Source organism: Oncorhynchus keta, chromosome 2, assembly GCF_023373465.1.
Source record: "Oncorhynchus keta strain PuntledgeMale-10-30-2019 chromosome 2, Oket_V2, whole genome shotgun sequence".
NCBI classification, from domain to species: domain Eukaryota; kingdom Metazoa; phylum Chordata; class Actinopteri; order Salmoniformes; family Salmonidae; genus Oncorhynchus; species Oncorhynchus keta.
The window spans coordinates 66768813-66791312 of NC_068422.1; the positions used below are offsets into that span (position 1 = coordinate 66768813).

General features: G+C 48.1%; 1 protein-coding gene across 1 annotated transcript in view; it reads right to left on the minus strand.

Annotated features, from left to right (window-relative positions):
- Positions 1-22500, minus strand: part of LOC118358992 (CD276 antigen) — a 92205-nt gene that overhangs the window by 53787 nt on the left and 15918 nt on the right. The window contains exons 3-4 of the mRNA XM_035737089.2: positions 12149-12499; positions 6133-6429 (exon numbers count right to left, since the gene is read on the minus strand). Of these exons, the coding sequence (XP_035592982.1) occupies positions 6133-6429; positions 12149-12499 (648 nt within the window). The remainder of the gene's footprint in view (positions 1-6132; positions 6430-12148; positions 12500-22500) is intronic.

A 22500-nucleotide genomic window follows, 5' to 3' on the forward strand; every position in this document is an offset into this window, starting at 1 on the left:
ACCCAACCAAATCATGAGAAAACAAAAAGATAATTACTTAACACATTGGAAAGAATTAACAAAAAAACAGAGCAAACTAGAATGCTATTTGGCCCTACACAGAGAGTACACAGCGGCAGAATACCTGACCACTGTGACTGACCCAAAATTAAGGAAAGCTTTGACTATGTACAGACTCAGTGAGCATAGCCTTGCTATTGAGAAAGGCCGCCGTAGGCAGACATGGCTCTCAAGAGAAGACAGGCTATGTGCTCACTGCCCACAAAATGAGGTGGAAACTGAGCTGCACTTCCTAACCTCCTGCCCAATGTATGACCATATTAGAGAGACATATTTCCCTTAGATTACACAGATCCACAAAGAATTCGAAAACATATCCAATTTTGAAAAATTCCCATATCTACTGGGTGAAATTCCACAGTGTGCCATCACAGCAGCAAGATTTGTGACCTGTTGCCACGAGAAAAGGGCAACCAGTGAAGAACAAACACCATTGTAAATACAACCCATATTTATGCTTATTTATTTTATCTTGTGTCCTTTAACTATTTGTACATTGTGTATATATATATATATATATATTTATAATATGACATTTGTAATGTCTTTACTGTTTTGAAACTGTTGTATGTGTAATGTTTACTGTTAATTTTTGTTGTTTTTCACTTTATATATTCACTTTGTATGTTGTCTACCTCACTCGCTTTGGCAATGTTAACACATGTTTCCCATGCCAATAAAGCCCTTGAATTGAATTGAATTGAGAGAGAGAGAGAGAGAGAGAGAGAGAAAAACATGGAGAGCACAAGAGAGAGAGAGATAGAGAGAGAAAGGGAGAGAGAGAGAAAAACATGGAGAGCACAAGAGAGAGAGAGAGAGAGAGAGAGAGAGAGAGGGAGAGAGAGGGAAAAACATGGAGAGCGCAAGAGAGAGAGAGAGAGAGAGAGAGAGAGAGGGAGAGAGAGAGAGAAACAGTGAGAGAGGGGGGGGACATGGAGAGAGAGCGATGTACTGTAATTCTGGTGGAGTGAGTTGGCCCTTTCGGAGCAGGGGATGAGGCCTCCCATGAAGTTGATGGAGCAAAGCAGATTGGACGAGCTCAGCAGCACAGCTTGGGCGATATCCCTCTGTCACCCTCTCTTCCTCTGTCTCCCTCACTTCATCCATTTACAATACCTTTACATTTGAGTCATTTAGCAGACTTTCTTATGCAGAGCAACTTGGAGTAAGTGCATTCATCTTAAGATAGCTTGGTGGGATAACCACATATCTCAGTCATAGTAAGTTTTTTTAAAATCTCAATAAAGTAGCTATCAGCTAGTAGGGGGGAAAAGTCAAGTTGAGATTGTTAGTCCCTCCCTCCCTGTCAGTGACTCCATCTGCCAGTCAGGCCCTGGTGCCACAGCTCAGAGCTTAGCAAACACTCTCTGCTCTCATCTCCATCTCACTCTCTGTCATCAGCCCAACCCTCACTCCCCCTCTCCCTCTGTCCTCTCTATCTCGATCTTATCCTGCTGCTGGGAGCTGCGAGTGCTGTGCCAGCAGTGGAGTCGGGCGGAGAGACAATGGTGCTCTCATCCGCAGAGCAGAGAGACAGAGGGCCTGGGCAGTGACAGGCCTAAAGCCCCCACCGCCACCACAGCCATCTCTCATCTCTCATCTCCCACAGTAGAGATCTAAAGCTCTGCATTCTGCCAGCAGCTGTAAAAATGATATTAGACAGACAGCATGTCCATAAAGCTCAAAGGGCATTATTATTTTCTGAGGATAGCAAAGTGGCCGAGAGGTTGGGCAGGGAGGGGGGCAGAGGTGGTATTTAGTCTGAGACTGAGCTGCTCAAACGGCCTCTGCTGCTTTCAGCCAGGAGGATGGTAGTATAGCAAGCAAGCTGGGGAGGCAGAGGAGGCAAAGGAGGGAGAGGAGGCTGATGAGGGACAGGAGGCTGAGGAGGGAGAGAGGAGGTTGAGGAGGGAGAGAGGAGGCTGAGGAGGGGGAGAGGAGGCTGAGGAGGGAGAGAGGAGGCTGAGGAGGGAGAGAGGAGGCTGAGGAGGGAGAGAGGAGGCTGAGGAGGGACAGGAGGCTGAGGAGGGAGAGAGGAGGCTGAGGAGGGAGAGAGGAGGCTGAGGAGGGAGAGAGGAGGTTGAGGAGGCTGAGGAGGGACAGGAGGCTGAGGAGGGAGAGAGGAGTTTGAGGAGGGAGAGAGGAGGCTGAGGAGGGAGAGAGGAGGCTGAGGAGGGAGAGAGGAGGCGGAGGAGGGAGAGGAGGCTGATGAGGGACAGGAGGCTGAGGAGGGAGAGAGGAGGTTGAGGAGGGAGAGAGGAGGGAGAGAGGAGGTTGAGGAGGCTGAGGAGGGAGAGAGGAGGCTGAGGAGGGACAGGAGGCTGAGGAGGGAGAGAGGAGGTTGAGGAGGGAGAGAGGAGGCTGAGGAGGGAGAGAGGAGGTTGAGGAGGGGAGAGAGGAGGTTGAGGAGGCTGAGGAGGGAGAGGAGGCTGATGAGGGACAGGAGGCTGAGGAGGGAGAGAGGAGGTTGAGGAGGGAGAGAGGAGGCTGAGGAGGGAGAGAGGAGGGTGAGGAGGCTGAGGAGGGAGAGAGGAGGCTGAGGAGGGACAGGAGGCTGAGGAGGGAGAGAGGAGGTTGAGGAGGGAGAGAGGAGGCTGAGGAGGGAGAGAGGAGGTTGAGGAGGCTGAGGAGGGAGAGAGGAGGCTGAGGAGGGACAGGAGGCTGAGGAGGGAGAGAGGAGGTTGAGGAGGGAGAGAGGAGGCTGAGGAGGGAGAGAGGAGGTTGAGGAGGCTGAGGAGGGAGAGAGGAGGCTGAGGAGGGACAGGAGGCTGAGGAGGGAGGCAACCTGCCTGGGTTCATACAAGGACTGCTGCAGCTGCTGCCTCTTGTCATCGTCCTTGGACGCTGGATGCCAGGCATCTCTTTGTGTCTGTTCCAAGTTGGATCCTACTGTATCCTGCTGCTACATCCATCAATATCCTACTACCAACACACATTGTGGTCTCTCTCCCAACAGCTGTTGAACCAACACATGATACGGTCAGTCAGGGCTCAAGCCTGACATGACCTCTTCTAACCTGCACTGAGATATTTCAGTTGTAAATGGCAGTATTGTGTATGTAGTATTTCGCCAGGCAGGTGTTGTGTCATGGGGGAGGTACTACTATTAACAGTGGTGCTAATGACGATGTCATGGTTCACAAGCATAACTTCTTAACCCATACCGTCTCAACACATGGCTTCACACGCGCCTCACACACTGTTCGGTGCAGTTAGGGGTTCATTTTCTCCAAATTAACCTTGTCAAACTATTTCTTTTCCCAGGGGAGAGTTGTATTACTATTGTAATTTTCAATCAGAGATTGAGGAAAGTGTGACATTTTTATGTGCTTATTCTCTCTCCCCACTCTCTCTCCCTCTCTCCTTCTCTCCCTCCCTCCCAACCTCTCTCTCTCTCCCCTTCTCTCCCTCCCTTCCTCTCTCTCTCTCTCTCTCTCTCCCTCTCTCCTTCTCTCCCTCCCTCCCAACCTCTCTCTCTCTCCCCTTCTCTCCCTCCCTTCCTCTCTCTCTCTCTCTCTCCCCTTCTCTCCCTCCCTTCCTCTCTCTCTCTCTCTCTCCCTCTCTCCTTCTCTCCCTCCCTCTCTCTCTCCCCTATTGGGTGGGGAATAGTCCATTTGGAGTCTTAAGCAGATTTCACCCCTCCCTATAATAGGATTCTCAGTCTGGTGTGTGGTGGGTGCAGTGCTGTGATTATCCAGTATATTTACTATATAAACTCTGCTGGGCACACACTCAGAACAGTTCTGCTAGGTCAAAATTAATTACAGAAGTTGTTAAGCATACAGCAGCTGTTGTAAACAAATGCAAATACATTTTCATATCAAACAAGCCCCTTGTATCTCGGCACACAAAAATAAATCTGCCACTTGTTTACTAACAAGTTAGGCCATCATCAAGCTGTGCTGGTTAGAGTAAGATAAATTAATATTCTCCAACTAGCCCCAGAGCGCTCAGATCCTGGCCACTCCATGGATTTAATCAACAGCTTTGCAGCTTTGTCTCTTGGTTTGTTCCATCCTCTCTCTCTCTCTCTCTCTCTCTCTCTCTCTCTCTCTCTCTCTCTCTCTCTCTCTCTCTCTCTCTCTCTCTCTCTCTCTCTCTCTCTCTCTCTCTCTCTCTCTCTCTCTCTCTCTCTCTCTCTCTCTCTCTCTCTCTCTCTCTCTCTCTCTCTCTCTCTCTCTCTCTCATCCCTCAGCCTCTCTTTCTTCTTGGCCGGTCTATTCTCTTTCATAGGTTGCCTCCGTTATTCTCCGTAGCCTAGCCTTGTTTTTCTCTAGGACAGCTTCAGAGCGTGGGTAATTCCTTTATTTCCACCGAGCTGAACAGATCACTTTTCGTTATCAGTGGTTTTCTGCGCTCGGCACAAACTGTCTCTCTGTGGAGAACAAAGGCTTTCCGCTAGTCTAACAGAACAGGTGTTCTGCTGGGTTTCGGGTTGGATGAGGAACAACTGCTCAGTCTGAGAGGAACTCTTCCTTGACACACAGACTGACGAAGATCACAACCATACCTAGTTCTCGATCCTTTCATACTGCTTCAGATCATCGGTCCTATGTCCATTTCCTCCTCTCCTCTGTCAGGATTCACCACTATCTTCCCCATCATCTCTATAGATCTGGACCACTGAAATAACTCTATGATCTGAAACAGTTCACCGCCTGAGGCAACGTCTAGAATGCCTTAGACAGGCACCTAATCAGCCTTACGTTCTCTATAAAACAGAGAGAGCATATCTATGCATATAAGCGTATCTATGTCCTTTACTAAAACCACAAGATGCAATAGTCTCTAGTAGTTCCACTTTTCTAAAGTCTACTGCAACATGTGAACAGTAATCGTACTGTGGGCTTAACAGCAACACTTGTTCACTCCTTCATGTCATGTCTCTTCCTACTGTGGATTTAGCAACATTGTAATACACCGGAGGCCTTGTCATGACTGTAGAGTGTGGAGCTGTGGAATAGGCCATCAGGCTCAGGGCCCTGCCGGCCCCAGCAGCACGGAAACAGCAGTCATTTCCCAGCCCAGCGGAGCAGCACTCACTGACCTGACCTAACACACACACACACACACACACACACACACACACACACACACACACACACACACACACACACACACACACACACACACACACACACACACACACACACACACACACACACACACACACACACACACACACATACACACTCCCTGACCCGTGCGTAGGGTGACCTACCTCTCCCTAGCTCTGCTCCAGCAGGTCCCGGCCACCTCTTCTTATTTATAAGCCATTTCACACAGCCCTGCTCCCATTAGAGAGCCAGTCTTGGCCAGTCTTGGCCCGTCAGACACACTAAACACTCCACACGCTAAACATCATGTACACCAGTAAGGCAGCCAGGGGACAGGGGGTCGGTGGCTGGGGATGGGACAGAGAAGACCCCAGGGCCACCACACAAGGCCACCACCCACAAAGCCCAGGAAGAGATTACACCACTCACCCGAAAAGAGCAATGTAAACATATTGACCCACTTCCTGGTTGGCAGACATTGTCTGTAGCTTCAGCTGAGAGACAGGCTAGAGCTGGGAGTCTGCTCTGTCGGCTGTACAGCTGCTGCATTACCATTACTTCCATTTAGCTCTAATATTATTGTATATCCTTTATCACCTTCTAGCATCACCAAATGTCAGATGAGTAGTTATTTTAGTTTCAAAGGAATCATCTGGGAAATAATTACCCACTGATGTGATTTAAAGATGTGCAGAAACTGATGGTTAGGCTTATTGGAGCATAATTGAACATTTCATTATTTTCCCTTCAGTTCTGTGGAGCTCTGAACAGCTAGCTGAATATTCAAGGCATAACATTTGACTAGCGGATTGATTTACAAATGCATACAAGACTTTAATAGGCAGCCATGCTCCTGTGTGACTGAAAACAAGATTATCCTGAACTGGCAACATTAAAACACTGTGGGAAGTCTCTGAATGTTAGCTGGTTTACTTTCCAGAGGCTAGGGCCTTTGTCAGGGAAGACAGACAGCAATGGGGAACACAGACACACAGATTCACATAGACACACACACCTGTGATGGTGACGGAGGCGTGGCCGTCCTCACCCAATAATGGGTTGGTCAGTCTGCAGCTGTAAGTGCTATTGGGCTCCAGGGTGACAGTCAGGACACTGCGCATGCTGAACAGACCCTCCTCATTGGCCACCAGGGAGGTGGTGACGTTGTCCGTCAGGTTGTGCCCGCCCCCATCCTGCCACAGTACGTCAGCCTCAGGGTAGCCACCGTACGCCACGCAGGTCAGCGCCACCTCGTCACCCGGCCGCAGGTTGGAGTCCGGCTCCAGGGTCACCAGAGGCTTGGAGTAGGGGGCTGAGGGGGGAGAGAGGAGGAGAGAGGAGGGGAGAAGAACAGACACACACAGAATTTTTGCCAAGTCACCAGAAACTTGGGAGTAGGGGGCTGAAGGGGTAGGGGGGAGCAGAGATATACTGAGTTTTAGTCAGATTATCAGCAGTGAGGGACACCTAGGGAACTGTTTGACATGATTCCCATTAAATTGTTAATTACATTTAGGGAGCTTAGCATAACATCGAGCTTAAGATCCCAGAGACATCATCTGCAGCATATCCTGGTGCTCCCTTCTGTCCTCCTCCATCTCCTCCCTGGAGAGAGCCACGGCTCTGAGCCAAAGCGCCTCACAATACAACGCAACCACCACAGCCTGGCCCGGCCTGGATGGCGGGCCTGGGGGAAATAGGCACGGCTCCGAGAATTTGGGACTGCTGTGCTCTGTTCAGGGGTTTGGCAGGAGGGGGCGGGTGGTGAGGAGGTGAGGGGGGTGAATCCTCAGCCTGGAATGAATTCACTGCTAAAACACAACCAGAGAGGAGGCGGGCAGAGAGAGGAGGCTGTATTCCCTGAGCCAATCATAACACAGCAAACAATGGGGAGGACAGGGAGGGAGAAGAAGGAGATTAAATAACTTCATGCGGGTTGCCTTTTGAAAAGTGGACTCTCTCTCTCTCTCTCTCTCTCAGCACTAAAACGGAATGTCAGCCTGCCACTAACCTCCCCGGCTATCCATTTGACTGACAGGCAGATTTCCACAGAGACCCGTCATTTTCTCAGAGCACTGTGGGAAGGGAGCTCTATGATGTTAACTGTAAATGCCAGCTAAAAATAATACATCTATGAATTGAATGCATGAAAAGGGGCCAATTTGTCACTGTTTGAGCGACTGTGTCAGTTTTCCCCTTTCTCTCCCCAGACTAGCCAGCCAAGAGGAAACCTGTTGAAGGTTAACACTGCTTAATGCACATACATCCTTAGAGGAAAGGACCAATTTAACAACAAAACATGGGAATTAGTGGCGAGGGAGGGAGGAGTTCACCAACACTGTGTGTGAAGTCATAAAGAATAATTCTAAATAAAATAAAATCAAATCAAATTGTATTTGTCACATACACATGGTTAGCAGATGTTAATGCGAGTGTAGCGAAATGCTTGTGCTTCTAGTTCCGACAATGCAGTAATAACCAACAAGTAATCTAACTAACAATTCCAAAACTACTGTCTTATACAGTGTAAGGGGATAAAGAATATGTACATAAAGATATATGAATGAGTGATGGTACAGAGCAGCATAGGTAAGATACAGTAGATGGTATCGAGTACAGTATATACATACGAGATGAGTACGTAAACAAAGTGGCATAGTTAAAGTGGCTAGTGATACATGTATTACATAAGGATGATATAGAGTACAGTATATACGTATGCATATGAGATGAATAATGTAGGGTATGTAAACATTATATTAGGTAGCATTGTTTAAAGTGGCTAGTGATATATTTTACATCATTTCCCATCAATTCCCATTATTAAAGTGGCTGGAGTTGAGTCAGTGTCAGTGTGTTGGCAGCAGCCACTCAATGTTAGTGGTGGCTGTTTAACAGTCTGATGGCCTTGAGATAGAAGCTGTTTTTCAGTCTCTCGGTCCCAGCTTTGATGCACCTGTACTGACCTCGCCTTCTGGATGATAGCGGGGTGAAAAGGCAGTGGCTCGGGTGGTTGTTGTCCTTGATGATCTTTATGGCCTTCCTGTAACATCGGGTGGTGTAGGTGTCCTGGAGGGCAGGTAGTTTGCCCCCGGTGATGCGTTGTGCAGACCTCACTACCCTCTGGAGAGCCTTACGGTTGTGGGCGGAGCAGTTGCCGTACCAGGCGGTGATACAGCCCGCCAGGATGCTCTCGATTGTGCATCTGTAGAAGTTTGTGAGTGCTTTTGGTGACAAGACAAATTTCTTCAGCCTCCTGAGGTTGAAGAGGCGCTGCTGCACCTTCTTCACGATGCTGTCTGTGTGAGTGGACCAATTCAGTTTGTCTGTGATGTGTATGCCGAGGAACTTAAAACTTACTACCCTCTCCACTACTGTTCCATCGATGTGGATAGGGGGGTGTTCCCTCTGCTGTTTCTTGAAGTCCACAATCATCTCCTTAGTTTTGTTGACGTTGAGTGTGAGGTTATTTTCCTGACACCACACTCCGAGGGCCCTCACCTCCTCCCTGTAGGCCGTCTCGTCGTTGTTGGTAATCAAGCCTACCACTGTTGTGTCGTCCGCAAACTTGATGATTGAGTTGGAGGCGTGCGTGGCCACGCAGTCGTGGGTGAACAGGGAGTACAGGAGAGGGCTCAGAACGCACCCTTGTGGGGCCCCAGTGTTGAGGATCAGCGGGGTGGAGATGTTGTTGCCTACCCTCACCACCTGGGGGCGGCCCGTCAGGAAGTCCAGTACCCAGTTGCCTAGGGTCTCGAGCTTGATGACGAGCTTGGAGGGTACTATGGTGTTGAATGCCGAGCTGTAGTCGATGAACAGCATTCTCACATAGGTATTCCTCTTGTCCAGATGGGTTAGGGCAGTGTGCAGTGTGGTTGAGATTGCATCGTCTGTGGACCTATTTGGGCGGTAAGAAATTGGAGTGGGTCTAGGGTGTCAGGTAGGGTGGAGGTGATATGGTCCTTGACTAGTCTCTCAAAGCACTTCATGATGACGGAAGTGAGTGCTACGGGGCGGTAGTCGTTTAGCTCAGTTACCTTAGCTTTCTTGGGAACAGGAACAATGGTGGCCCTCTTGAAGCATGTGGGAACAGCAGACTGGTATAGGGATTGATTGAATATGTCTGTAAACACACCGGCCAGCTGGTCTGCGCATGCTCTGAGGGCGCGGCTGGGGATGCCGTCTGTGCAGTCAGTTGTGATGATGGTCCTGTGATGGAACAACCACCTTCATCACCGAGCTGCTAGTAACAATCAATCTTGTCAGGAACTAATAATCAAAGCCGGTGATTGACCACAACCAGAGGACCACAATCAGAAAGTATCGACCAAACACATTATTGTGCATCCCTGACGGAACTAAGTGTTTTATGACCAGATTCTGCGTTGTGTTAGGCATCGATCCTAAAGGTCTCGCATGAATATCAAAGAAGGGCCTGTGATGTGTGACCAAATTGCCCTCTAGTGCCCTTATGGGTGGAATTATTTCATGATTGATAAACATGAATTGAAAAAAATTCAAAAGGAAAATCCGGTGTTTCTATGTTAAACGGTTTTGTTATAATTCAGTCTTCTGTGATGGACAGTCGTGGCCAAAAGTTTTGAGAATGACACAAATATGAATTTCCACAAAGTCTGCTGCTTCAGTGTCTTTAGATATTTTTGTCAGATGTTACTATGGAATGCTGAAGTATAATTACAAGCATTTCATAAGTGTCAAAGGCTTTTATTGACAATTACATGAAGTTGATGCAAAGAGTCAATATTTGCAGTGTTGACCCTTCTTTTTCAAGACCTCTGCAAACCACCCTGGCATGCTGTCAATTAACTTCTGGGCCACATCCTGACTGATGGTAGCCCATTCTGGCATAATCAATGTTTGGAGTTTGTCAGAATTTGTGGGGTTTTGTTTGTCCACCCGCCTCTTGAGGATTGACCACAAGTTCTCAATGGGATTAAGGTCTGGGAGTTTCCTGGCCATGGACCCAAAATATTGATGTTTTGTTCCCTGAATCACTTAGTTATCACTTTTGCCTTATTGCAAGGTGCTCCATCATGCTGGAAAATACATTGTTCATCACCAAACTGTTTCTGGATGGTTGGGAGAAGTTGCTCTCGGAGGATGTGTTGGTACCATTCTTTATTCATGGCTGTGTTCTTATGCAAAATTATGAGTGAGCCACTCCCTTGGCTGAGAAGCAACCCCACACATGAATGGTCTCAGGATGCTTTACTGTTCACATGACACAGGACTGATGGTAGCGCTCACCTTGTCTTCTCCGGACAAGCTTTTTTCCGGGTGCCCCAAACAATCGGAAAGGGGATTCATCAGAGAAAATGACTTTACCCCAGTCCTCAGCAATCCAATCCCTGTACCTTTTGCAGAATATCAGTCTGTCCCTGATGTTTTTCCTGGAGAGAAGTGGCTTCTTTGCTGCCCTTGTTGACATCAGGCCATCCACCAAAAGTCTTCGCCTCACTGTGCTTGCAGATGCACTCACACCTGCCTGCTGCCATTCCTGAGCAGGCTCTGTACTGGTGGTGCCTCAATCCCGCAGCTTTAGGAGACGGTCCTGGCGCTTGCTGGACTTTCTTGGGCACCCTGAAGCCTTCTTCACAACAATTGAACCGCTCTCCTTGAAGTTCTTGATGATCCGATAAATGGTTGATTTAGGTGCAATCTTACTGGCCCAATATCCTTGCCTGTGAAGCCTTTTTTGTGCAAAGCAATGATGACGGCACGTGTTTCCTTACAGGTAACCATGGTTGCAGAGGAAGAACAATCATTCCAAGCATCACCCTCATTTTGAACTCAATCAGCATGACAGAGTGATCTCCAGCCTTGTCCTCGACAACACTCACACCTGTGTTAACAAGAGAATCACTGACATGGTGTCAGATGGTCCTTTTATGGCAGGGCTGAAATGCAGTGGAAATGTTTTTGGGGGATTCAGTTCATTTGCATGGCAAAGAGGGACTATGCAATTAATTGAAATTCATCTGACCACTCTTCATAACATTCTGGAGTATATGCAAATTGCCATCATACAAACTGAGGCAGCAGACTTTGTGAAAATTAATATTTGAGTCATTCTCAAAACATGACTGTATATAAAGAGTCATATTGGGATGCAAACTCAAAATGTAATACATTTCAACTCTATGTCTGACATGGTACAGGTGTCTTCTTTTTTAAAGCCCATAACCATGAGTGAGAGGTGTATACTTTTGTTTCAAAATAGATTTGCTTAAGACTCCCAAGAAACACTCTGTGTGACCCTCATTTAGCCCACTGCAGTAAAAGGTTAAAGAGGGGACTCTACTTCCTGCATGTGAAGCCCTTCAGGTGTCTCCTTCTCCTCACCTCCTTTTCAACCGTATTGGAGGAAACAAACCAAGATCCTCATCCTCCGACCCTCTTCTCCAATGTGTTTTAAGACAGGATTCGAGGAAAGATGTATCGAGAGAGATGTGGTAGCTGCAGGCCAAGCATAGACTCATATCTCCCTATCTAACTTTGAGCACCAGTTGTCAGAGCAGGTCACAGATCACTGCAGCTGTACATAGCCCATCTGTAAATAGCCCATCCAACTACCTCATCCCTATACTGTTTTTTTTCTCCTTTGCACCCCAATATCTCTACTTGTACATTCATCTTCTGAACATCTATCACTCCAGTGTTTAATTGCTAAATTGTAATTATTTTACCACTATAGCCTTACCTCCCTCATCTTACCTCATTTGCACACACTGTATATAGACTTTTATATTGTGTTATTGACTGTATGTTTGTTTATTCCATGTGTAACTCTGTGTTGTTGTTTGTGTTGCACTGCTTTGCTTTATCTTGGCCAGGTCGCAGTTGTAAATGAGAACTTGTTCTCAACTGGCCTACCTGGTTAAATAAAGGTGAAACAAATTTTTTAAATGGTTCAGCTTTCCCAGTCTGAAGTCGTTATTGTAAAACTTAAAAGATAATGTGTTCTCAATGACTTACCCGGTTAAATAAAGGTAAACAATTAACAGACTCACCTGCTACCTGGAGCAGTAGGGCTGCACTACCGTAGGCCTCTACCCTGACGAAGCAGGTGTAGCTACCCTCGTCGGCCACCCGGACCCCCCTCAAGAGGAGCGAGGTGTTGCCCATGCCCAGCTGGGAGGGGTACAGGCTGGTGCGGTTGGCATAGCGCTCTCCCTGGTCTACCAGCTGGTCCTGGCTAGCCCAGTAGCTGTGCACACTGCGCTTGGTGTCCGTCAGCTGCCAGAAGACACTGAGGTCAGACAGGTTGAAGGGAGAGGCGTGGCTGAAGGAACAGTTGAGGGTGGTGTCCATGCCATACAGCGCCACCACTGGCAGCTCTGGGACTTGCACTTCTAGGACAGCTAGATAGGAGAGAGAGGAGAGAGAGTGATTATGTCAATAACAGCAAACATAGACCTGTGTGTTTAGCCATGTAGTGGAGAGAGATGTCTAAATAAGCTTTAGGGAGATGAATGAACTGCAATAAAAAGGTAGCTCCTAAATATCCACTTGTAGCCAGTGGTGAGTTAATAATCTAGACAGTGGTCTGTCTGGTAAGAAAGAACACTCTCCATCTCTCTCCAGAGTGTACTGTCTCCCTCAACACAACACGGGGCTAAGCTGCTCAATGGTGAGTGTGATTTGTTTTGTTTTAATGCGGAAACCCTCCTTAAGGCATCTGATCTCCACATTGCTTGTCTAGACTGGACGCTTCTCTCCTCTCCTCTCCTCTCCTCTCCTCTCCTCTCCTCTCCTCTCCTCTCCTGTCCTCTCCTCTCCTGTCCTCTCCTCTCCTGTCCTCTCTGCAGCCAAAAGCAGGCTTTGCATAATCATTCTGGCTTAGTAGCCATCTCAGACACCACAGAGAGAGGAGGCTACAGCTAAACCATTCTCAATGTATTCCTGTCTCCACTTCTACAGGTCTGGTTGTGTGATGAACATCAGGACAGAAAAAGCCATTCCAACCCCTGAAATCCCCCTGAATCTAGTGTGATGCATCCTATACTAGACTGCTGCTATTCTTTATGACAACCTCTTCTGTATTCGTGTCATTCAGATTTAATAACAATCACACACTTCTGAATGAAATAATTGTGATTGAGGTGTAACAATTGATTTCCCAATTATCAAAAAAAAAAAAACACTTTCATCCAAGTGAAATCCGTGGATGAGGACGCTCAGTCAAGGCAAAGATATTTTGGTAGACACATAGCCAAACCTCACAGGAGAGACCCCACATTAACCAATATGCCCCTGCTCATCTATAGGCACACTGCCACCTGCTGGATCTTCATGTAACTACAGGCCAGAGGAAAACAGGGCAAAATAGACAAATTTGCCAACACCTTAACATCCAAAAATATACCATCCACCCCATCTATAAAACCATGGAAACAGAAGAACAACAAGCCCTAGTAACTAACAAACACAAGAATGTCATTCTAGGTGATGCACTACAGTTCCTCCCAGCCCCTGTGAAAATCACAAAGCAGATTTTTAATTTACTGACATTAACACAGTGGTGTGATGTTTTTCTATAGCCCCATAATGTGACTACACTTCCTCTACTGTGCCACAGCACAGTCGACAATCCAATCCAGTAATCATGGCATACCATTACAGTAGCAGGGTTTATTGTAGGGCGGTATGTCTGTCTACCAGACTAACATTCTAGTAGTTTGTGCATGTGTGTTTTTGTAGTGCTTTCTGGGTAATGAATAGGCAACAGGCAGGACTGCAGCGGAAGTGACGGCCCCCACAGAGGCATGCACACAGAGGAGGGAGGAGACACAGCAATTAGATCACTCCCAGAGCAGACCGGAATGACTCACTCCAATGGGTTCACAGAGGAGGAGAGAGAGGAGGGAGAGAAAGGTAAGAGGGAGGTAGGGGGAGAGAATGGGAGAGGGGAGAGACGGGGAGAGGGCAGAGAGGGGGGAAATGATGGACAAGAGGGGAGAGGAAGGAAAGTGAGAGGGCAGCTTTGAGCGTGCACTTAAAGATAATATCAGGAAACAAGCCAGGAGGGGAGAGCACTGCAGCCCATCGCTAATCCCCTAACTCAGGACAGGGCCCAAGTCAGAGATAAGTACTCATCCCTCTCTCCTTCGATCTCTTTCTCCCACCTTCTCTAACCAGTGACCCTCTTCTTGGTGCCAGTCTGGTGAGGGTGCAGCAGGACATTGGGGCAGCATGTTAACACACTGACAGACCGAGAGCAGCAGGAGAGCACAGCGTTTCACATCCACTTCACTGCACGCAGAGGGGAGAGGCTGTTAGCTCTGACGTCATGGAAACTGTGAGTAAGCATCTGATGTCCTATTCCTTCAGAGTTGAAACACAGAGGAGGAAAACTGCTATTGTTTCTGCTTTTAACCTCTAGATATCTCCAACAAACACAACAACATACTATAGTATTTGTGATAACTCCTTTGGTCTAGGGGGTTGTGGTTGAAAAGGTGTATTGTGAGAGGTGGTGTCTCCCTGTTTGAGGGAGGAGGGCTAAGGGCTCTCCCCGGCCCCCTGAGAGGCGATAAAGAGATGCTCAGAGCAGAGAGTGGTGGAGGGAGGGGACGGCAGGGCAGATTTACACCCTGCACTTTGTGTTTATGGGCCCGGCTCTGTTTGAGTGCCTGTGAGAGAGACAGAGCCGTGCACTTTCACAGCCGACATGAAATAAACTCATTAAAGCCCCGTGAGCGCTGGCTGGCACTCTTCCCTCAGAGCGGAGCGCCACGCAGGCAGACACGCAGGCAGGGAGGCAGAAAGACACGCAGAGAGACAGACAGACAGGCAGGCAGGCAGAAAGGGAGGCAGGGAGGGAGGGAGGGAGGGAGGGAGGGCAGCAGGCAGGGAGGGAGAGGCAGGCTGCAGGGAGGGAGGGAGCGGGGGGCAGTCAGGTAGGCAGGGCAAGCTAGCAATGGCCCTGTGGAATATTTACATCACTCACTCCCCTCAACCCCTCCGCTCCCCTAATCCCTGGGCTGTCTCTTCAACCCCTCCGCTCCCCTCATCCCTGGGCTGTCTCTTCAACCCCTCCGCTCCCCTCATCCCTGGGCTGTCTCTTCAACCCCTCCGCTCCCCTCATCCCTCGGCTGTCTCTTCAACCCCTCCGCTCCCCTAATCCCTGGGCAGTCTCTTCAACCCCTCCGCTCCCCTAATCCCGGGGCTGTCTCTTCAACCCCTCCGCTCCCTAATCCCGGGCTGTCTCTTCAACCCCTTCGCTCCCTAATCCCTGGGCTGTCTCTTCAACCCCTCCGCTCCCCTAATCCCTGGGCTGTCTCTTCAACCCCTCCGCTCCCCTAATCCCGGGGCTGTCTCTTCAACCCCTCCGCTCCCCTAATCCCTGGGCTGTCTCTTCAACCCCTCCACTCCCCTAATCCCTGGGCTGTCTCTTCAACCCCTCCGCTCCCCTAATCCCTGGGCTGTCTCTTCAACCCCTCCACTCCCCTAATCCCTGGGCTGTCTCTTCAACCCCTCCGCTCCCCTAATCCCTGGGCTGTCTCTTCAACCCCTCCGCTCCCCTAATCCCTGGGCTGTCTCTTCAACCCCTCCACTCCCCTAATCCCTGGGCTGTCTCTTCAACCCCTCCGCTCCCCTAATCCCTGGGCTGTCTCTTCAACCCCTCCGCTCCCCTCATCCCTGGGCTGTCTCTTCAACCCCTCCGCTCCCCTAATCCCTGGGCTGTCTCTTCAACCCCTCCGCTCCCCTCATCCCTGGGCTGTCTCTTCAACCCCTCCGCTCCCCTCATCCCTGGGCTGTCTCTTCAACCCCTCCGCTCCCCTAATCCCTGGGCTGTCTCTTCAACCCCTCCGCTCCCCTCATCCCTGGGCTGTCTCTTCAACCCCTCCGCTCCCCTCATCCCTGGGCTGTCTCTTCAACCCCTACCTCAACTCAACATAACAGTGATGCTGTCACTGGACCCTGGCTAGCCTAGTGCTAAACTCACCAGTACAGATGCAGCCTCAAGAGTAGTGATGGGGGTGGGAGGAATCTATATAGATTCATATCAGGATAGTAGTGTTTTCAGCACTTTTATTTCAAAACTATTTTTCACATGGCTCTCTCTCATTCCTCTGCAGCAGACATATGGTGAGCAATATGTTTGGACCATGGAATTATAATAAAATCACAGTATTGAATCGCAATACATATAGAATTGTGAGAATAGCAATACATATTGTATCAGCAGCTAAGTATCGAGATAATATCGTATCATGAGGTCCCCGGCAATTCCCAGCCCTACTCGAGAGCCACCCTGAACTTGTGAGCTTAGATGAATGGTTCGCTGCACGGATATCCCTGCTAGTACAGATTAGCCCCGGCTAGTGCTAAGCTAATATATACAGATGAGTGGGGCAGAGGGGCTGAGGGGCCTGCTGAGTGTGAAGCAGCATGGCAGGCATGGCAGGCAGCAGGCTGACAGGGGCTGGGAGGAGAACCACAGGCTTCATACATAGGCAGCTGACAAGGTGACACAACATGGCTCTTGGTAAACAAATTCCTTAGCCACAGCGGCAGTGACATCTCACCTCAGTCCTCCAGACGCACCCATGCACGCACGCACGCACGCACGCACACACGCACACACACACACACACACACACACACACACACACACACACACACACACACACACACACACACACACACACACACACACACACACACACACGGCAGAGGGCATTGTTATTCAGCTCAGTCCTGGCTCCTGACAGCTCCACAGCACTGTGAGAGCCAGTCTGAGATACAGGGCATTCTGACACTACAATATCCACTGTCATAGTAGTGCTACACAACAGACAGGTCCCAATCACCGTGTTCAGTGACACCCACACACACCCACACAAACACCTACACGCAGGCACGCACAAACACATTAACATCTCACTCTGCTTGCGATCACTAAAGTTGAATTCACTCGGTTCAATAGAATGTAACCCCGTATCCACATCTAGTAGAATGCAACACATAGCCTCAACATTCAGTGTTGATGTTCCATTCCTGTTCAGCTGACCCTGGTCAATGGAACACGACCCTAAACAGAAATACCTAAACCTGTAATAACCAGATCCCTTTAATCACCTGGGCTGTTAAACACAAGGGCTTCAATAAGAGCACAGCTTCCATCTCCCTCCAGCTCCTGATACAATAACCCACACTGTTTAATAACCCTGGTTCATAACTGCTTCTCCAATAACAAACACAGAATAGAACTCGGCTTCAAATGAACTGTGCTTAATAACAGTGAACATCACCCACTAGGCCAATAGGCACCCTGCACACAGGTTAAATGACCCCTGCTCGATAACAGACGGCAGAGCAGCCAGTAGTACTGTTCATTAGAAGACGTTAGGTACACGTGTTCAGAGATATGGTAAAGCCCCTTTGTCGAACACGGCGTAAAGGAACAGCCATGATAAGGGTGCACAGACATACATACACTGGAAGGCATATATTGACTTAAGGTAATATTGACTTAACTGAGTAAGCACACACAGGCAGTGTAGTTAGTGTTCTTTCTGGCTAAGTAGTGAGCTGCTTAAAAAGCTGTGGCAATAATGCCCCCATCAGGTGGTCAAAAGTACTGCAGCTTCAGACATGTTGATCTTTGCACGAATGACCCACCTGAATAGCTAACGAACAAGAAGTTCACAGCTGCTTAGTGCCCTATCACAGCAGCTCTTCTTTCAGTAAATGTCGTTGTTCAAACACGCCAACTTAAAGCCTTTCTTTAAAGCGTTTCCAAGCCCAGAACCTTTCGAATATGTCCAAGGGAACACAAATAAAAAAGCAACATCTGGAATACATTGAGAGATGTAGTGGTAGTTTAGACACGGTCAGATCAACACTACTCGGAATTATCACTCACGACACATAGAGAATCTATTCTAAAGCTGAGCCTTTCCTCCCGTCCTGCTCCTGAAAGAGAGACACAAAATGGAGGGGATTATGTAGGTCTCTGAGCCTTGAATAATGGGGTCACTCATGACATTTACCAATTTAACACTGTCTCTCCATATCTGGGCTACAGTCATCACAGAGTGAAAGCCATCTCTGACTGTGAGAGATATATGAGGTGCAGATAGCTAGTGGAGCAGACAGGAGCTCAGGTTGCTTATTTTCAGCAACGTAATAAATCAAGATGCACTACACTTCCTTTCTCCTGACTCTGTCTGCCTATCTCTCTTTCTCCCTCTCTCTCCCTCTCTCTCTTGTCGTTTATGCTCTCTCTATCGTCTTCTCTCCACAGATATGGCGGGCGGGTGCTTTATCAGGGGTAGCTGGTCTCATATCCCGTCAATAAGCTGTTAATGGGCTCTGACAGGCAGATAATGGGGGGCCAGTTGCAGAGGAGCTGCCTGGGAGATAAGGACAAGCCTAACCTTCCTCCACCACCTGCCTGAGAGAGAAGAGAGAGCACACACCCTGGGATGAGTATGAGGAGCGAGCCATAGGAGCAAATTCATCCCAGCAGGAGAGGGGGTGGGGTGGATTTGAGTTTGTGCAGCTTAATCCAAATGACTGGGGTTAAGGTGAGCCTATACGCTATGCATACGATTACAGAAGGGCCCAGCTAAGTTGATCAAACTGTATTATTGTAGAGGTGGCAAAGGTTTGGGTTCTAATCCCTCAGATAGACAAGTGTTTGACACCTGCTGGCCCTGGTAATAACCAAAGCCATGTCTGGGAGGGTAGAGCCCTTGCTCAAATTTCAGGCTGCAATTCTGTTCTGCCTTATGAAGGGGTCAGGGAGCAGTGGATGTAAGCATTAATGCTGGTGGTTAAGGGGTGAAAGGGTCAGGGGCTGGGGCTATGTGTCTAGATGGTACATTGAGCCCGTCTCCTCCTGAGACACAGTGACCTCACTCAGGACCCTGTAACCATGGCAACATCTGTCCCCGCCTCTCCGGAGACACAGTGATCTGAGTCAGGGCTCCGTAACCGTGGTAACACCCGACCCTGCTTCTCCTGAGACACAGTGACCTCACTCAGGGCCCTGTAACTGTGGAAACACCCAGTAACCGTGGAAACAACCTGTAGGTAAGTGTCTCCTCTCTCTGTATGTCAGGCAGGGAAGCTTCTTCCTCAGCACCAAGCAATGATGCTGCTTTTCAGGCACAGATCAGAGCGGTAGTGGTGGGTCATTCATCCTGTTCATCACAGCCCACTAAACACACAGATAACCTGCATATGTCTCCAGGCCCCAGCAGGCCACGCTCAGCACTCCCTACGCAGAACTGCAATCTCTGCACGTTACCCGCATCAATGTTTAAACGATCCCACAAGACAGCTTTTTTAGGGCTTGTTCAAATAATCATGAGGTGCTTGATGGGTAATGCACTCTGTTTAAATGGCTAGGCTACAGTGCAGAGTGAGTGGGGAGAGAGAAGGAGGGGCGAGCAGCTCAGTGCGGTAGCCAACCTGTTAGTAGACTGACTGGGCATTATGTATGCATCGCAGAGAAAGCAATCTTTGTCGAGCCTGTCCTCGATTGTTTTTAAAAGGATACTTCACTGGCCACAATCAAATTAGTAAGAACATCACTGATACGGGGTAATAACCCGAAATTGAATTTCTGTGCGGGAAAAAACGTCCCCTCTCTACAGAATCAATTGCTGTGAAGAGAAAAGGAGGACAGGGAGGGGGGCATTCCTAGTTAGCAGACCTCAAAGGGTACACCAGAGATGCGGGCGTGAGCAGGCTATTTACACGCTTCAGGGCCTTGCCATAATGTCTGCCGCTCTCTGACTGCCACACTAGATGTGATCTATTCAATTATGCTAATTCATTAGAATGACCTCCCAGCTCTCGTCATTAAAACTGAATCCAGGCCAGCTCGCCATTTTTGCATTTGCATGAATACAATTTCCCTTTTAACGTGGAGATGCTAAGAACGGGCAGGTGGGCGCAAGCAGCAGCAAATGGCAGAGGCCTGGCAGGCTGGTGGCAGTGCTGACAGAACAGAGAGCATGACAACAAGCAATTAGCCAGACAGCATCCTGTTAATGCTTCTGCTTTACACTACTGGCTCTACTGCCTCTCAGCTGCTAATGCTGCTTATGTAGCCTGGATGCTAGGCCTACTTACTGTGCTGTTGCTTGCCTGTTAACTTAGAGCAACCCCACTGAGAGTACTGCTACTAGTGCAATAAAAGTACATGGAGTATACCAAACATTAGGGACACCTTGCTTCCCAATGTGTAATGGCATGGACTCTACAAGGTGTTGAAAGTGTTCCACAGGGATACTGGCCCATGTTGACCAATGCTTCCCACAGTTGTATCAAGTTGTCTGGATGTTCTTTGAGTGGTGGACTATTATTGATACACACGGGAAACTGTTGAGCGTGAAAAACCCAGCAGCGGCGCTGTTCTTGATTACAACCCTGTGCGCCTGGTACCTCCTACCATACTCCGTTCAAATGCACTTCAATTTTGTGTGTCTTGCCCATTAACCCTCTGAATGACACACATACACAATCCATGTCTCGATTGCCTCAAGATTTAAAAATTCTTCTTTAACCTGTCTCCTCCCCTTCATCTACACTGATCGAACTGGATTAAACAAGTGACATCAATAAGGGATCATAGCTTTCACCTGGATTCACCTGGTCAGTTTATGTCATGGACAGTTGAAGTTGGAAGTTTACATACAGCTTAACCAAATACATTTAAACTCAGTTTCACAATTCCTGACATTTCATCCCAGTAGAAATTCCCCGTTTTAGGTAAGTTAGGATCACTGCTTTATTTTAAGAATGAAAATGTCAGAATAATAGTAGAAAGAATTATTTATTTCAGCTTTTATTTATTTCATCACATTCCCAGTGGGTCAGAAGTTTACATACACTCAATTAGTATTTGGTAGAATTGCCTTTACATTGTTTAATTTGGGTCAAACGTTTCGAGTAGCCTTCCACAAGCTTCCCACAATAAGTTGGGTGAATTTTGGCTCATTCCTCCTGACAGAGCTGATGTAAGTCAGGTTTGTATGCTTCCTTGCTCGCACAAGCTTTTTCAGTTCTGCCCACAACTTTTCTATAGGATTGAGGTCAGGGCTTTGTGATGGCCACTCCAATACCTTGACTTTGTTGTCCTTAAGCCATTTTGCCACAACTTTGGAAGTATGCTTGGGGTCATTGTCCATTTGAAAAACCCGTTTGCGACCAAGCTTTAACTTCCTGACTGATGTCTTGAGATGTTGCGTCAATATATCCACATACATTTTCCTTCCTTTCCTTCCTCATGAAGCCATCTAATTTGTGAAGTTCACCAGTCCCTCCTGCAGCAAAGCACCCCCACAACATGATGCTGCCACCCCCGTGCTTCACGGTTGGGATGGTGTTCTTCGGCTTGCAAGCCTCCCCCTTTCTCCTCCAAATATAACGATGGTCACTATGGCCAAACAGTTCTATTATTGTTTCATCAGACCGGAGGACATTTCTACAAAAAAGTATGATCTTAGTCCCCATGTGCAGTTGCAAACCGTTGTCTGGCTTTTTTATGGGGGTTTTGGAGCTGTGGCTTCTTCCTTGCTGAGCGGCCATTCAGGTTATGTCGATATAGGACTCGTTTTGCTGTGGATATAGATACTTTTGTACCTGTTTCCTCCAGCATATTCACAAGGTCCTTTGCTGTTGTTCTGGGATTGATTCCCACTTCGCACCAAAGTACGTTCATCTCTAGGAGACAGAACGCGTCTCCTTCCTGAACGGTATGACGGCTTCATGGTCCCATGGTGTTTATTCTTGCGTACTATTGTTTGTACAGATGAACGTGGTACCTTCAGGTGTTTGGAAGTTGCTCTCAAAGATGAACCAGACTTGTGGAGGTCTACAATTGTTTTTCTGAGATGTTGGCTGATTTCTTTTGATTTTCCCAAGATGTCAAGCAGAGGCACTGGGTTTGAAGGTAGGCCTTGAAATCCATCCACAGATACACCTCCAATTGACTCAAATTATGTCAATTAGCCTATCAGAAGCTTCTGAAGCCATGACATCATTTTCTGGAATTTTCCAAGCTGTTTAAAGGCACAACCAACTTAGGGTATGTAAACTTCTGACCCACTGGAATTGTGATACAGTGAATTATAAGTGAAATAATCTGTTGGAAAAATGACTTGTGTCATGCACAAAGTAGATGTCCTAACCGACTTGCCAAAACTATAGTTTGTTAACAAGACATTTGTGAAGTGGTTGAAAAACGAGTTTTAATGACTCTAACCTAAGTAAGTGTATGTAAACTTCCGACTTCAACTGTACACTCAGTGTCTATGGATACTGAAACAAAGAAACGTGTCACCACCACAGAGTCTGCAGAAGACCTGACAACAGCTGTGCTAAGCAACGTTTTCTTCTTTTA